General features: G+C 41.4%; 1 protein-coding gene across 2 annotated transcripts; it reads right to left on the bottom strand.

Moving 5' to 3' along the window:
* Positions 1–157: 157 nt before the first annotated feature.
* On the bottom strand, positions 158–14,358 carry LOC105473567 (ADP-ribose/CDP-alcohol diphosphatase, manganese dependent). 2 transcript variants are annotated; one of them, XM_011727386.2, is made up of 4 exons: positions 14,275–14,358; positions 5,857–6,483; positions 4,830–4,942; positions 158–565 (listed from the first exon to the last, which is right to left on the bottom strand). In XM_011727386.2, exons 2-4 carry the CDS (start codon positions 6,455–6,457, stop codon positions 395–397), a joined length of 885 nt encoding a protein of 294 aa, XP_011725688.1. In that variant the 5' UTR covers positions 6,458–6,483; positions 14,275–14,358; the 3' UTR covers positions 158–394. The 2 variants fall into 2 exon arrangements, with proteins under 2 accessions (XP_011725688.1, XP_011725686.1); XM_011727384.3 differs by having other exon boundaries at positions 4,826–4,942; positions 14,275–14,356.
* Between the last annotated feature and the right edge of the window lie 9 nt (positions 14,359–14,367).

Here is a 14,367-nt window from a genome sequence, read left to right as displayed (position 1 = left end):
CTATATGCCCCTTACAAAGACTATTCGCCCCTGCCTCAGTCTCCTCCCTGGTTTGTTTCTAACTTACAATGGATACATGAGCCAAAATAACATTTCTGAGTATTTTATCAACCAACACACACTGAAACTATAAATATATTTTGTTATGCAAGCTGAATACTAAACAATGAGACAGAGGATTTTTATTTTTTTGTTTAGGAGGGACAAACACATACAAAGCTCATTTTCTATCAAGTTAAACAAAATAAATTAGACTAACAATGGACGGCTCTTTCTTTCTTGTAATTCATAATTCTGTCTGGAACTCTGCCTCTCCCTTTCAACGTCATTTTGTCAGGATAGACATGAACTGTGCCAAACGCTTGGCTGTCTGGAGCTGTTTCAATAACTCCTTCTAGGCTGACGTGATATACACCAAAAGGATCCTCAGAGTAGCCACCATCATGGGTGTGACCAGCAAAGAAACACACCACGCACTCATGAGACCAAATGACTGCCAGGGCATCTCTGTAGTTCCAGGCCAGGCACACACTGTCAGAGGCGTCTGGGTAAATGGGAAGATGGCCTGTTAGTTAAAGAAAAGAAGAGTTATGAGCCAAGAAATATCTCTTCTATAAAAATAAATGGCTGAAAGTTAATACTCAGAAAAAGAAAAAAAATTGCTATCTCATTATGCAAATGAACTGAGACCAGAGAGAATTCACACACATGAGAAAACTAGGCCATCTACAGCCACGTCTCTGGAGCTTAGAAGGGTGAGACAGTTCACATGAGGTGCGACAGGCTGCTGCAGAGGCAAAACCCTGAATCTCTGAGGCCTACGTCATCTCAAGCTGCCCAAACACTGAGGAAGATCGAGGGTGTCCTATGCAGGGCAGTCTGCAAAGGCAGCCCGAAATTGGACAGGTGCTGTGCTGGAATCCAATCCCATTGATTTCCTTAAATATGAATGTTATATATATAGAATGATTTAACACTAAATAATTAAAGAGCAGGCCGGGTGTGGTGGCTCACGCCTGTAATCCCAACACTTTGGGAGGCCAAGGCAGCTGGATCACCTGAGGCCAGGAGTTCAAGACCAGCCTGGACAACATGGTGAAACCTGTTTCTACTAAAAATATAAAAATCAGCCGGGCATGGTGGTGGGTGCCTGTAGTCCCAGCTACTCGGGAGGCTGAGGCAGAAGAACTGCTTGAACCCAGCAGGTGGAGGTTGCAGTGAGCCAAGATCACACTACCACACTTCAGCCTGGGTGACAAAGGGAGACTCCGTCTCAAAAAATGTAAATATAAATAAATAAACAAACAGTTTAGGGATGGGCCATGGATCATGTGTCACTGACATAAACAATGTCTCAGAACTGATTTGTGAGACTTCAAACACCCATGAGATCAAGGTAACCATACCCACTTTACAGATGAAAAACAGTTAAAACAGGGAAGATTTATACTGGCGTCCACAGGAGATATGTGGAAGTAGAGTGAGGAGAAGTTGGAATTTCTAACAGCAACACATCTATGATCAAGCCACGGTTCTCACTCTGAAGTACAGCTCACGTTGCACCTTCCCATTAAATCACTTTTTTCTATTGTTCGTTTTTATTCTAAAATTTAAACATGCTTCTACTTAATATCTGTAATACAAGTTGTTGTTTTTTTTTTTTTAAAGTGCATACACGCGCTGAGTACCACCTAAGGGCTAAGCGTCCAAAGGCGCGTGCAGCTTTCCAGCATCTCAAAGCCATACTGACTCATCTATCAAGTCCCTGCAGCATTTGACACAATTAGTTGTCCCGTCTCCCTGAAACGCTTGGATTCCAGGACCCCACTGTTTCCCCTAGTGGTGTCTTTCTAGTTTTTCCCCAACTTCGATGGCCACTAATTTCCAGTCTCCTTTGCCAGTTGCCCCTCATTTCCCCAACGTCTTACCAGGAGTACCTGAATGCTTGGTCTTCGGACTTCTCTATTTATACCTAATGCATTGGTGATCTCTTAGTGATTTATATGCCTTAAATGTCATCTATATTCTTTCAACTTCCACATTTATTATCTAGCCCAAATCTCTATTCTGAATTTCAGACTTCTAATGTCTAAACTGCCCACTCAACATCTCCACTGATGTCTGGTAGGCATCTGAAACTTCTATTTCCAAACCTGAACCCCTGCCCTCTCCACTCACACCCCTCATCCTGCCGTGTCCCCTATCTTAGCTAATGGCAATTCTATCCTTCCAACTGCATGGCCAAAATTCAAAACGTAGGGTGACCTCGGAGTAGCTACCATGAAAGTTAAAAAGCAAAAGAAAATGTCTATTACACTTTAACTTTTAAATTTTACTAAAGAAAACTTCAATCATTCCGTTTTTAAAAGTTTGCCTTTCCAGTTTCTAGGCTTACATCAAATGGTAGAAGAAATTTAAGAGACTGCTAAGCTAGATAGGTGTACCGCCATGAGTAAAAAGAAAAGGGAAGAACACAGGATCACATGGGAAAGGGGATGGAGACATAAAGCATGGATTCTAGTTTCAGTGCTGTCAGCAGCTCCATGATTCTGCTATGCAATTCAGTCTCTTTGGGCTTCAGTTTCCTTATCTTTACAATTCAAAGGCTTGCTATATGATCTCTAGCTTCCTTTCAGCTCCAGAACAGGCTGACAGTGGAAAACTTAAAAGCAGACACAAGTCAAGAAGTATCCTAGTTTCTGAGACCAGTTATTACAGAACCAAAAGGTGTCACATCATTCCAGCAACCCAAGGGCACTCATCTCTTCCAACCCTTGAATGACATTTGGTATTCGAGTGGTAGCAGAAACACTTCTGCTCCTTCTATGTGTTTTTACCACATCAGTGGAAGATTAATAAGTAAAAACTACCTTTACAGATAGAAATATAGTTTTATATAATCAACTATCTGAATAGCCTATCATTTTCAAAGGGGTTTCTTTTTTTTTTTTTGAGACGGAGTTTCACTCTTGTTGCCCAGGCTGGAGTGCAGTGGGGTGATCTTGGCTCACTGCAACCTCCACCTTCTGGTTTCAGGTGATTCTCCTGCCTCAGCCTCCCAAGTAGCTGGGATTACAGGCACCTGCCACCACGTCTGGCTAATTTTTGTATTTTTAGTAGAGATGGGGTTTCACCATGTTGGTCAGGCTGGTCTAGAACCCTGACCTCATGATCCGCCCACCTCAGCCTCCCAAAGTGCTGGGATTACAGGCATGAGCCACTGTGCTTGGCCAGGGGTTTCATATTCATGATTTCATTAGATACACTATTGAGAATACTGCAGTTTATAGGTTTGCTATTTGCCCAGGCCCACACAGTTCATATAAACCAGAGCCAGAATGGCATCCTGTCCTTCCGGCTCTCAGTCTAGCCTTCTCACCTGTTACCCCACATCAATTCTAATTCTAAACCAAGGGCTCTAATCTCAACCTCCAATCCAAGTCTCCCCATCATGCTGCAAATCCAAATTCAGTTCCGTGTATGTGTGTCTGCACGTGCGCATGTGCGCACACACGCGTTTTAAGCACCCCTGGATTCCTACAATCTCTGATGGCAGTGTATCCATCAAAAATGATTCTAAATGAAAATTATACAAATCTAACTTCCTTGTGACTCTGTGGGAGGCACAGCTAGAGAACTGCACAGTGCTCCCTGCCAGCTGAGCCTTTAGCCCGCATCCCCTGTAATACCAGGGGATGCATTTTCCTGCATCTAGGCAGCAGTGGCCTCTGTTTGGTGGCCACTTTGCTGACAGGCAGGTCTCGAAGGCTGAGATTTGGTATGGTCCCCGAACGGAATTTCTCACTTAGAAATTACTTCATTAGAGTTTAAGAAACTCAGGGCTTCCTACCTTGAGGAAAAGATCTACGCCCTGGTACTGACTTCCACCAACAAATTGTTTAGTGTGGCGTCAAGCTCCTTTATAAGCTGATTGCATCCTGGATTCCACACTTCAGAATTCAGCTCAGTGTTTTTTCTTTGTGCTTGGCTTTATTTATGTATTTATTTATTTATTTTTGAGATAAGATCTTTGTTACCCAGGCTGGAGTGCAGTGGCATGATCTCGGCTCACTGCAACCTCCACCTTCTGGTTCATGCAATTCTCCTGCCTCAGCCTCCCAAGTAGCTGGAGCTACAGGCGCGTGCCACCATGCCCTGCTAACTTTTTTTTATATTTTTAGTAGAGATGGGCTTTCATCATGTTGGCCAGGCTGAATTCAGCTTGTTTTTAATTTTGAGTCAAGTTTCTTGGTAATTTTTATGTCTTAGCTATCATGGTGAAGTCATCTCACCTTTGGGTTCTTGCTTCTCTTATGGAGAGAGGGTTTAAAAAAAAAAAAAAACTTAGAAAAAGCCAAACTTCTGGAGTGTTTATTTTCGTATTAATGTCACTATTCTGCTAGTGATATTATACTAAAGTTTTACAAAATGTTAACGTTGGGGGAAACAGCAAAGCATAGAAGTGACTGCTCTGAATTATTTCTTACAAATGCATGCGAATCTAAAATGATTTCAATAATAATATTAATGTTTAAAAAAGAAATTACTTCATAAACTGATCTCATTTGAGGAAATTCGACTTTGAACCTAAAAGACCAACTCACAGGCTCCAATATATGGCAAGATGTTTCTGTTATTTACGTTTTCCTGTTTCATCCTTAAATGTTAATCTTATATTCAGGTGGTTTCTCAATAGAAATGTTTAAACTAAGTGTCCATTTTATAGAAAGAGGATATCAAAACACAAATATTGTTAGTATGCTTTAACACCTAACTTTTCCCAATCTCTAAAATGTTGGTGTAATCAGATAATTTAAATACTTACTCACAATCACCACCTTTTCTTGGTTTGTGTCAGAGAATGTAAGCACTTCATTCAACCAGTTTAGCTGTTCTTGGCTGAATCCTCCATTAAACTGGACAAACTGGGGCTCAGAAAGTCCTGAAATGAATTCAGTAAGTTAGACCCGTCGAAAGTCATTTTTTCCCCTCATTTGGACATTCAAATTTAGTTAATGTAGGGACACTTGTTTTTTCTTTACGAACATCTGATTAGCAATAATCAACTTAAAATAGGAAATCACAAGCATTTAGAGAAATATATAAATACATCACACTGCATCTCACTCTTGACAGTCCCCTGCTTACTTCGCTGGCTTTCCATTAGACTAAAAATGCAAACTTCTTATTAAGTCCACTGAGCCACTACATAGTCTTGGCCCTGTTTACACTCCAAAATCATCTTGTACCTCCCTGGCCCTTTCCTGTGCTCTTCAACAGTGCTCAAGTCTTATTCCATTTAGTGCCTGTGCATGTTTTTCCCTCAGTCTGCTAACTCCCTATGCCCATTCTTTCCCAGGGAGACTCCTCCTTGTCATTTAGGTCTCAGCTTAAATATCTTTCTCCTTGGAGAGGCTTTCCCTAATCACCTAATCTAAAATAGTAACCCTAATCCTTTTCCACAACACTCTATAACATCATACGCTATTTCCTTGGCAGCACTTATGACCATGGAAATAACCTTGTTTCTGTTTCATTTATCATGTCTTGCCCACTTACTGTGTTTGCTCCCTCCATTCCATCCATCAAAAAAGTTAATATTGTTAGTATTGTTTACAGCTCAGAATAGCTACTTCTGGAAAAAGTGCCCGGCCTAGAATAGGCATTTAAAATATCTGTTAATCAATCTTGAATAAGCTGTAACCAATCCATGTGAGAGCAGGCGTGTGAGAAATCCTGACCCTGAACAAGTGACAATATTCTTTTACCTTAATTGTCCATCTTCCTGCTGAATAAAAGGTAGTTGAAGAATTTAAAGACAATCTATTAGATTCTCAGCTCAAAGGAATAATTCACCTTGAGGACTATTCAGTTCCGTATTTGGATTGTGCTCCCTCAATATCTTCATACACTGCTCGTATTTTGGAGAAGACTGATCCATGCCCAAGACACTCAAGTCATACGCATCAAGTAAAACGAACCGGAATTTAGGGAATGGTACAAAATGATAAGCATAATAATCCTCTGAAGGCATGGTCTCGGGATGATGTACGATCTGATCTTCTAGAAACTTAGTGTTAAGTTTAGAGTGTGTTAAATACTCTCTACTGAAGTTATAGAATTCGTGGTTTCCCCATGTATGATGAACTGGCACTTTAAGCCTCTTGAATGTGTCCATAACAAGTTCTAGGGACTTTTCGGATGCATTATACTGTGCATTATATCCATCGATGATATCTCCAAGCTGAAGGACACAACAGGGCGTGCTGCTTTCATTATTCCAGTCTTCAATGGCGCCCTGTAAGTGAAGAAGACTATGTCTGTAGTATCGCCGCCTGGTTCCTTGGAAATTAAAGCCATCTTCTAAGTCAGCATATTGAACATCTGCAATAACGCCAAAGGAGAAAAGACGCTCTGAACTCTCACTTAGGGCTTCAGGGCTGGGTTTATCATCCATAACCTCCAAACGGGTTTCTAAATAAACTGAAGTAAAAAAAGACAGCTAAATTATAAACGTTTTAATTTCCCAATTTCACTGCAGAAAATGATAAAGGGAATGTTAAAGGTTAATTCATTAGCCAGCTTGGTACAGGAAAAAGTACATGGCTTTAGAGTCCAACAGTCTTAGGTCTAAACTACTAACCATCTAAAACACTCGCTTTCTCTTCTGGAAAACAGATAGTCTCTTTCAGAAGAGTAACAATTTACAAAAGGTACTATCCTATCAATAAATAGACATTCTAATGCTAATAAAGTCCAATTTAAGTCTGGAATAATGGCTGATTTTTAAGAAATATTCATTTTAAACACACACACACACGCCCCCCCCCCCACACACACACCTGTCCCACAAACACCAAATAATTCTATCAAAAACTTCAAGATTATTATTTTTTTAAGTAAGCTGTAGATTACATTCATTCACTGTATGTACTTTGCAAGATTCCTATTATGGGTTATTTTGTGTCAGGCTGAATCTTTGCTCTTCCTTGGTGGGTAGGTCACCCAAAATAAGTTTCTCATATTTTATATCTGAAGTAATAGGTGAGGGGGAGGCAATGCAGATATGAAAGGAGAGGAATAATTTGAAACAACAATAACAAAAACATCCAGCACAAAAACCAACTGACGTGACTATTATCATTTCTGTGAGCAGTGGTTCCTGCTTCTTCAATAGTTGGGATTAAAATTTGCTGGGATTACAGGTAGGAGACACCACACCAGCCCTGGATCCTAATTTGAACCAGGGTTTTTTTTTCTTTTAAACTTGAATATTAACCTACCCCACATCAAAACAGAAAAGATGAAATCTTTTCTTCTTATAAATGATCTCTGCCCTGCCTCAGTGGCCAAAAAGAGCAAGATTTAACCTTGAAAAAACTATTATTCGATTGTTTAAACTGTAAATTATAATCTCTTAAATGAGCCCAGAACGCTAATGATTCAAACAAAAATCAAAGGCCAAAATCCTAAATTGTCAACAATTTTTGTCATAAAGACTATAGTAATTAACTGTTGCTGTGGTGTTGAAACTAGGCCTCATAAAACTTAGAAACTAGGCCTCATATAAAAAAAATTAACACCAGGTGGCTCTGGATAGGGTCCCACCCTGCCTCGATAAGGACCCACCCTGATGGGGTCCCACCCTGCCAATTCTGGGGGTCCCACCCTGCCTCGAAGTTCTCGGAATCAACAACTCCAGGAAAAAACCTCATAAGGTCCTGCTCTAACCAATTAGCCTAAGACACCTTGCTCAGGCCTTAGCTAGACCCAATCATTTTGCGCCTTAAGCTTTGTTTGAATTTCGCGCCATAAGCTGTGTTTGAACTTGTGTTTGCCTATATAAACAGCCTGTAACAAGCAGTCGGGGTCCCAAGGCCAACTTAGAGCTTGGGACCCTAGCGCGCTAGTAAAAAATAACTCTCTGCTGTGAATCTCGTGTCGGTGGTCCTTCGCGGCGGCCCCTGCCCAGGAAGAAATCGACAGTTCGGTTCCAACAGTGTCTGAATTATTTAAAACCTAAAAATTCATTTGACTTTCCAAAATTACTTTCAGACTCCTCATCTCTAGTCATTTGACAAATGTATCTACAGAGTTCCTACTGAAACCTCTACGGACATGTAAAATCCCAACTCTAAGAGTACTCCTATAAGAGATGAAAACAACTCCACAATTGGAATAAGGATAAGACTTCGATTTGACTTATCTGAGAATTAGGGGCCTCTTTCCATCCTAAAACTGTTGTTACTAATGATACACTCTTTAATCCACCTAATTATGAGTTTCAGCTACTTTCTTCCTTAATCTGGTTGGGTATATCTAGCCCTAAAATAGGTAACAGCACCAGAAAGAGATGGAAATCCTTACACATGGTATTCTCATACTTTTTTTAATTTGCCCACTTCTTCCTGCAGCCCCCATCTGAAAATCTCATTAGATAGCAAGCCAGTAAGTATGTATGAGGGTGTGTAAATTAGAGGTAATCTGATTGGAAAAGCGGGTAACTTCAATAAATTACAGGAAATACAAAAATCCATCTAAGTCAGTTTAAAAATCTCTAGCCTTATGTTAGGTTTCAAATATTTGTGATTCCAAGTTCAGATTAATAGAAGAATCAAATCAGAAGATAACTTAGCAAGTATATAACATGAATATTATCACCAAGGTTAAGAGAAAACTATTTGTTTGGCCGGGCGCGGTGGCTCAAGCCTGTAATCCCAGCACTTTGGGAGGCCGAGACGGGTGGATCACGAGGTCAGGAGATCGAGACCATCCTGGTGAACATGGTGAAACCCCGTCTCTACTAAAAAATACAAAAAACTAGCCGGGCGAGGTGGCGGCGCCTGTAGTCCCAGCTACTCGGGAGGCTGAGGCAGGAGAATGGCGTGAACCCGGGAGGCGGAGCTTGCAGTGAGCTGAGATCCGGCCACTGCACTCCAGCCCGGGAGACAGAGCGAGACTCCGTCTCAAAAAAAAAAAAAAAAAAAAAAAAAAAAAAGAGAAAACTATTTGTGGGGGGTGATCTTATCCCCTGCCAAGTGAGCTTGTTTTTGTCTTTAAATTCAGAGCCTTTATGGTGACAATATGTGTTGTGGATCTCCTAGAGGGGATAGAGTCCCAATGAACTGGATCTTCTCTCCAGAAGACAGCTGTTATTTTTGCCTACCCAGCATTCATTTCCTGTTCTTAAGGTGACAGCACCCCAATTTTTCTCTAGGCATTTTTCCAATTTCCCACTCTCAGTTCTTGTGGTCTGACCTCCATCCCCATTCACCAGCTGGGGAAGTGAAATCGCAGACACATGGCCCAGACCTGGCCAATAAAAGCCTAGTTTCCTCTGGCCAGTTAGGGGTAGGCATGCAACTCAAGCTAGGTCACAATAAGCATCAGCCCTGGGACAGGCGCTGGCACTACTAGCAAAAGTAGTCACTGTCTCCTAAGCTGATAAACTAAGGCTTCAATTTTTGGAGAAAAATGAACGGACAAGAAATCCAACACAGAAGGAAACAATTCTGAATGATGGAAAGACAGAGATTTCTGCAAACATTACTTGAATACCTAAATTCACCTGTCCCTGGTAGAACCATTTCTGGTCATTCAGTTACACATATCAGCACATAAATTCTCCTGGGCTTAAAGCTAAATCAAATTTATTTTCTGTCATTTGATACCAAAATCCTCTCAAATACACCTTCCACTGGAACACAGTTCAGTTTAGAAAAACTCAAGGCTATCCTAAGAACTGGCAATTTTTAAGGAAAGTTAATGTGGAGAGAAGCACCAAGGGGCACACTTCAAAATAGCAATGTGTTCTGGGGGAAAAAAGAGAGATCCAAAGTGTTGAATATACATGGCTTTTAAAAATAAGGTTAGTATCCCTTTATCCAAAATACTTGGGACCAGAAGTGTTTTAGATTTCGAACTTTTTCAGATTTTGGAATATACTTAACAGTTGAGCATTCCTGATCTGAAAATCCAAAATCCAAAAGCTCCAATGAACATTTCCTTTGAGCTTTATGTTGGTGCTCAAGTTTCTGATTTGGGAGCATTTCAGATTTCAGAAACACATTCAGGGAAGACAGGATCAGACGTGAGTATGTCAGGGCAAAAAGAACCAGGTGGTTAGGGAACTGACTCTCCTAGCAAGTTTAGCCTTTCCTTTCTTGGTTCAGGGAGATGTTGAGGGAGCTCAGAAAGATTGGTCCTAGTGAACAGAGAGATCAAAAACTCAAAGCCACCTCCAGTGAGGAAATTTAGAATTAATATGCATTCTAATGTCAGAAAGTTTTTCAAAATAGCTCCCTCCTTCCACCAAATACAGACACACACAAAAAAATCAGTGAGTAGAGGATAATTGTTGAAGCTAGGAATGGGTGCAAGAGGTTTATTCTAACTACTTTTATGTGTGTTTAAAAATGTATATATAGGCCAGGCACGGTGGCTCACACCTGTAATCCCAGCACTTTGGGAGGCCGAGGCGGGCGGATCACGAGGTCAGGAGATCGAGACCATCCTGGCTAACATGGTGAAACCCCATCTCTACTAAAAATACAAAAATTAGCTGGGTGTGGGGGCAGGCATCTGTAGTCCCAGCTACTCAGGACGCTGAGGTAGGAGAATGGCGTGAACCTGGGAGGCGGAGCTGGCAGTGAACACAGATCGTGCTACTGCACTCCAGCCTGGGCAACAGAGCGAGGCTCCATCTCAAAAAAAAAAAAAAAATTATAAAGTTTAAAAAAAAAATTCAAAAATTTAGAGAAAATCAAACCTGGAAAAATTAGAAGACCTAAGGAAATATTTCGCTTTTGAATAGAAAGGAGAATGGCAAGTTTTTAGTGAACTTTGTTTTCAAAGTCTGCCTGCACCATTTATTATATGCTACATTATCTAAGTTTTAAAGAGGTATTATGAAGTGCTGAAAGTGCTTTGAAAGGAAAGACCCAGAACTGAATTATAGTCCTTGTGTTTCCTGGAGCAAAATAACCTTCAACAGGTTATTGTGAGCTTCAACTGAGTTATGATCACAGTAAACTATTACTTTGTAAATCTCTGTAAACCATAAAGTACTCTATGCATGTTAAGAAAATAATTTTAAAATTATATATCTGAAAATCTGTCTAATGAGCCTCAGATAATTGAAACTACTGCAACATTTTAATAGAAGAGAATAATGTAGAAAAGTTTGTAAGAGTTGCTCTCAAAATTCCCATCAAGTCATGGTACAGGGTAAGTAGCCAGCATTTTGAGAAAACCACCTTAGGCATATATATATATATATATATATATATATATATATATATATATATTTTTTTTTTTTTTTTTTTTTTTCTGAGACAGGGTCTGGCTCTGTTGCCTGTTGCCCAGGCTGGAGTGCAGTGGTGCAATCACGGCTCACTGTAGCCTCGACTTCCTGGGCTCAAGTGATCCTCCCAATTCAGCCTCCCTGGTAGCTAGGACTACAGGCATGTACCACCACACTTGGCTTTTTTGGGGGGCTTTTTTCTTTTGTTTTTGTAGAGATAGGGTTTTGCCATGTTGTCCAGGCTGGTCTCAAGCTCCTGAGCTCAAGTGATCCACCTGCCTCAGGCCTCCCATATCCAAGGATGCTTAATTACTGAAAAGTTGCTACAAGATCATACTAATAAAACTTCTCCAATACTTAAGATCGGCAGAAGGCTGAAGTTCCTTGTGGAAAGCCTTCAAGCATCAATAATGAACTTGTAAAAGAAGTAGCTCTATCCTGAAAAAAGTATGTTTCCTTCACTCTATTGTCAAAGGTGAAGGGGGCAGCAGGGGAAGTCTAGAGATTAATAAAGGAGACTCTGTTAAGAGAAACTACTGTTAACAGAGGCTCCTAGCCTAAGGGTGCAGCAGACATTTTCTATGCAGAGAGCATACCAAAAGGAAACTTAAGTCGGGACAGGAAATGTTTGTGGTTAGGAGTTAGGCCCAAGGGGCAAGGGTCTGGAACAAAAATGCAGTAAACACATTAGGGTGCGGGGAAGTTCACAAAAAGTTAGGGCCTAGCTGTCCCAGTCAAACCAGCCTAAAGTTATGTCAAGAACAAAATCTGATCACTATTGATAGAACCAATATCAGATGATACTAATCCATGCCCTGCTTCTCTCAAGAAAAATATCTAAATTGGGGCCGGGTACAGTGGCTCACGCCTGTAATCTAGCACTTTGGGAGGCTGAGGCGGGCGGATCTCATCAGGAAACTGAGACTGTCCTGGCTAACACGATGAAACACTGTCTCTACCAAAAATACATTAAAAAAAAAAAAATTAGCCAGGCTGGTGGCACGCACCTGTAGTCCCAGCTACTTGGGAGGATGAAGGAGGAGAATCACTTGAACCCAGGAGGCAGAGGTTGCAGTGAGCTGAGATCGCACCACTGCACACTCCAGCCTGGGCGACAGAGGGAGACTGCGTCTCAAAAAACAAAAAGAAAGAAAAGAAAAAAGAAAAATATCTAACTTGGAAAACAAAACATAAACCTCAATTGTTAACTCTGGTAGTTTCACAGCAGTAATAAAAGTGATAAGGATATACACGATAACACTGTAGGCACCTTCTGACACTAAGGTTTCATGGGTCCTTGCCATCAGGCTCAGGTGTTACTAGCAATTCATCCAAAATGCAGTTATAAAACACCTACTTTGAGTCAGGAACTATTTTATTTTTATTTTATTTATTTTTTAGAGGCATAGTCTTGCTTTGTTGCCTAGACTGGAATGCAGTGGCCTGATCACAGCTCACTGCAGTTTCAAACTCCTAGGCTCCAGCGATCCACTCACCTCCGCCTCCCAAAATGATGGCATTACAGGCGGGAGCCACCACATCTGGCCCCAAGAACTGTTTTCAATGATAGTATTTTATTTAATATTATAAAATTAATATGAAGAAGTTGCTACTAAAAGAAGCACTTTAGCAAATAAAATTTAATAGATGAGCTAGAAACACTGACTTCAATCTTAATTTGGGTGTCTGATCAGGTAACCTACAATTGGGCAATTAGAGATGAACAATACTTTTTCTATGCTATTTGCCTGACTACACAAGGTACTTTTATGTCTTTTTGTCAATTACAGGAAAAAATTATCCCTGGGCAAACAAATACACAAAGATAAAAGAGTAAAAATCTTACCCACGGGCAACTTTAAGATAGAAAAAAAATAGTTTGATTAACGACTTGAAGTGCTGAACAAACATTTAAGAACTCTGGCAGAAATTTCTGAAAATCCTAGTCCAACCAACAATCAAAAAACACAGGTAACAGGATGCTCCGTTACTGGGTTAGAGAGCAGCACAGTTGGCTAGTATGGCCAACTCATAGAAAACAAGCAAACCAACCATGCTCTGGTCCAACACTCACCAGAGCACGAGATTCTCCTACTCGGTGTCGGTCCCTTGCGGGAAAAAAAAAAGCCACACAGGAGCGGGATCTGTAGTTAAGTCATTAGAGGTTTTTGCAAAGCAACCACCGAGGTAGGGGCGGGGAGGAAGTGGTTAATATTGCGAATCTTAAAGATATAAATAAAGGCAGATGGAATGAAGTTAGACTTGCACAAGGAACGAAAAACATACGGATGCTCTTGGCCTCATTAATAAGGAACATAAGCAGTTCCAGGCGAGGAACCCGTAACAAACTTCAAATCACGAAACTTTAGGAAGCAAGGGAGTCCGTGAGAGTATTTTAAGAAACTGGGGCCCAGAAAGACTAAGTTAAGGGACGGGATATCATGCCATCTACACTTCTTTATACACTGCTATGCTTTATTAATTAGGGTACAATATAATATTAAATAACTAGAAGCGCTGGGCATTTAAAGTTCTTCCAGACCACCCAAACCACTCAAATTATCCTAATTAGCAATTTTTTTTTTTTTTAAGTTACAGATTATTTCAATTGCAATGGGTCGGTTTCTATTTCAAAGATGTAAAGCAGTCAACAATCTTGCACTTCCTCTTGGCCGGCAGGACGACGTTGACAAAGTCGGCCAGACAAGGAAGGGTTACGGGGGCTGCCTAGTCCTGTGGGTTTCTAGGCAGTGTGTTCTCTCTTCCGAGGTTGGGGTGTCCCCGGGGCGAGGAGCTGGCTGTGGTCACCTAAGCCCCCGACCAAGGCGGCGCGCCCCCAGCGCTTCGGGCCGCCTTGCCTCGGCCCAGCCGCCCACCTGGACCCCTAAGGCATCCCCCTTCCGTGGCTCCGCGGTCCCGTGGCACCGCCCAGCCCGCGCCGGACCCGCCTCCAGCCGCAAGCAACCACCTACCGTGCGCCGGCCCCTCAGCTGAAAGGATCCTGCCTACGGGATAAGCAACCGCGCCACCAACGAGCGGGACGGACAGAGCGGCTTCTTCCGACT

Source organism: Macaca nemestrina, chromosome 17 (assembly GCF_043159975.1).
Source record: "Macaca nemestrina isolate mMacNem1 chromosome 17, mMacNem.hap1, whole genome shotgun sequence".
Taxonomy (NCBI): domain Eukaryota; kingdom Metazoa; phylum Chordata; class Mammalia; order Primates; family Cercopithecidae; genus Macaca; species Macaca nemestrina.
The sequence above is the reverse complement of the archived record's forward strand: the minus strand, read 5'-3'. Positions and strand labels throughout refer to the sequence as shown.

Bases quoted from the DNA above. Each gene is read 5' to 3' on its own strand.
- LOC105473567 (XM_011727384.3), bottom strand. From the start codon at position 6,457: ATGGATGATAAACCCAGCCCTGAAGCCCTAAGTGAGAGTTCAGAGCGT. The intron at 4,943-5,856 runs GTGAATTATTCC...AATTCATTTCAG, and splicing joins GGAACTGAATAGTCCTCAAG to GACTTTCTGAGCCCCAGTTT. The intron at 566-4,825 runs GTAAGTATTTAA...TTTAACTAACAG, and splicing joins AGAAAAGGTGGTGATTGTGA to GCCATCTTCCCATTTACCCA.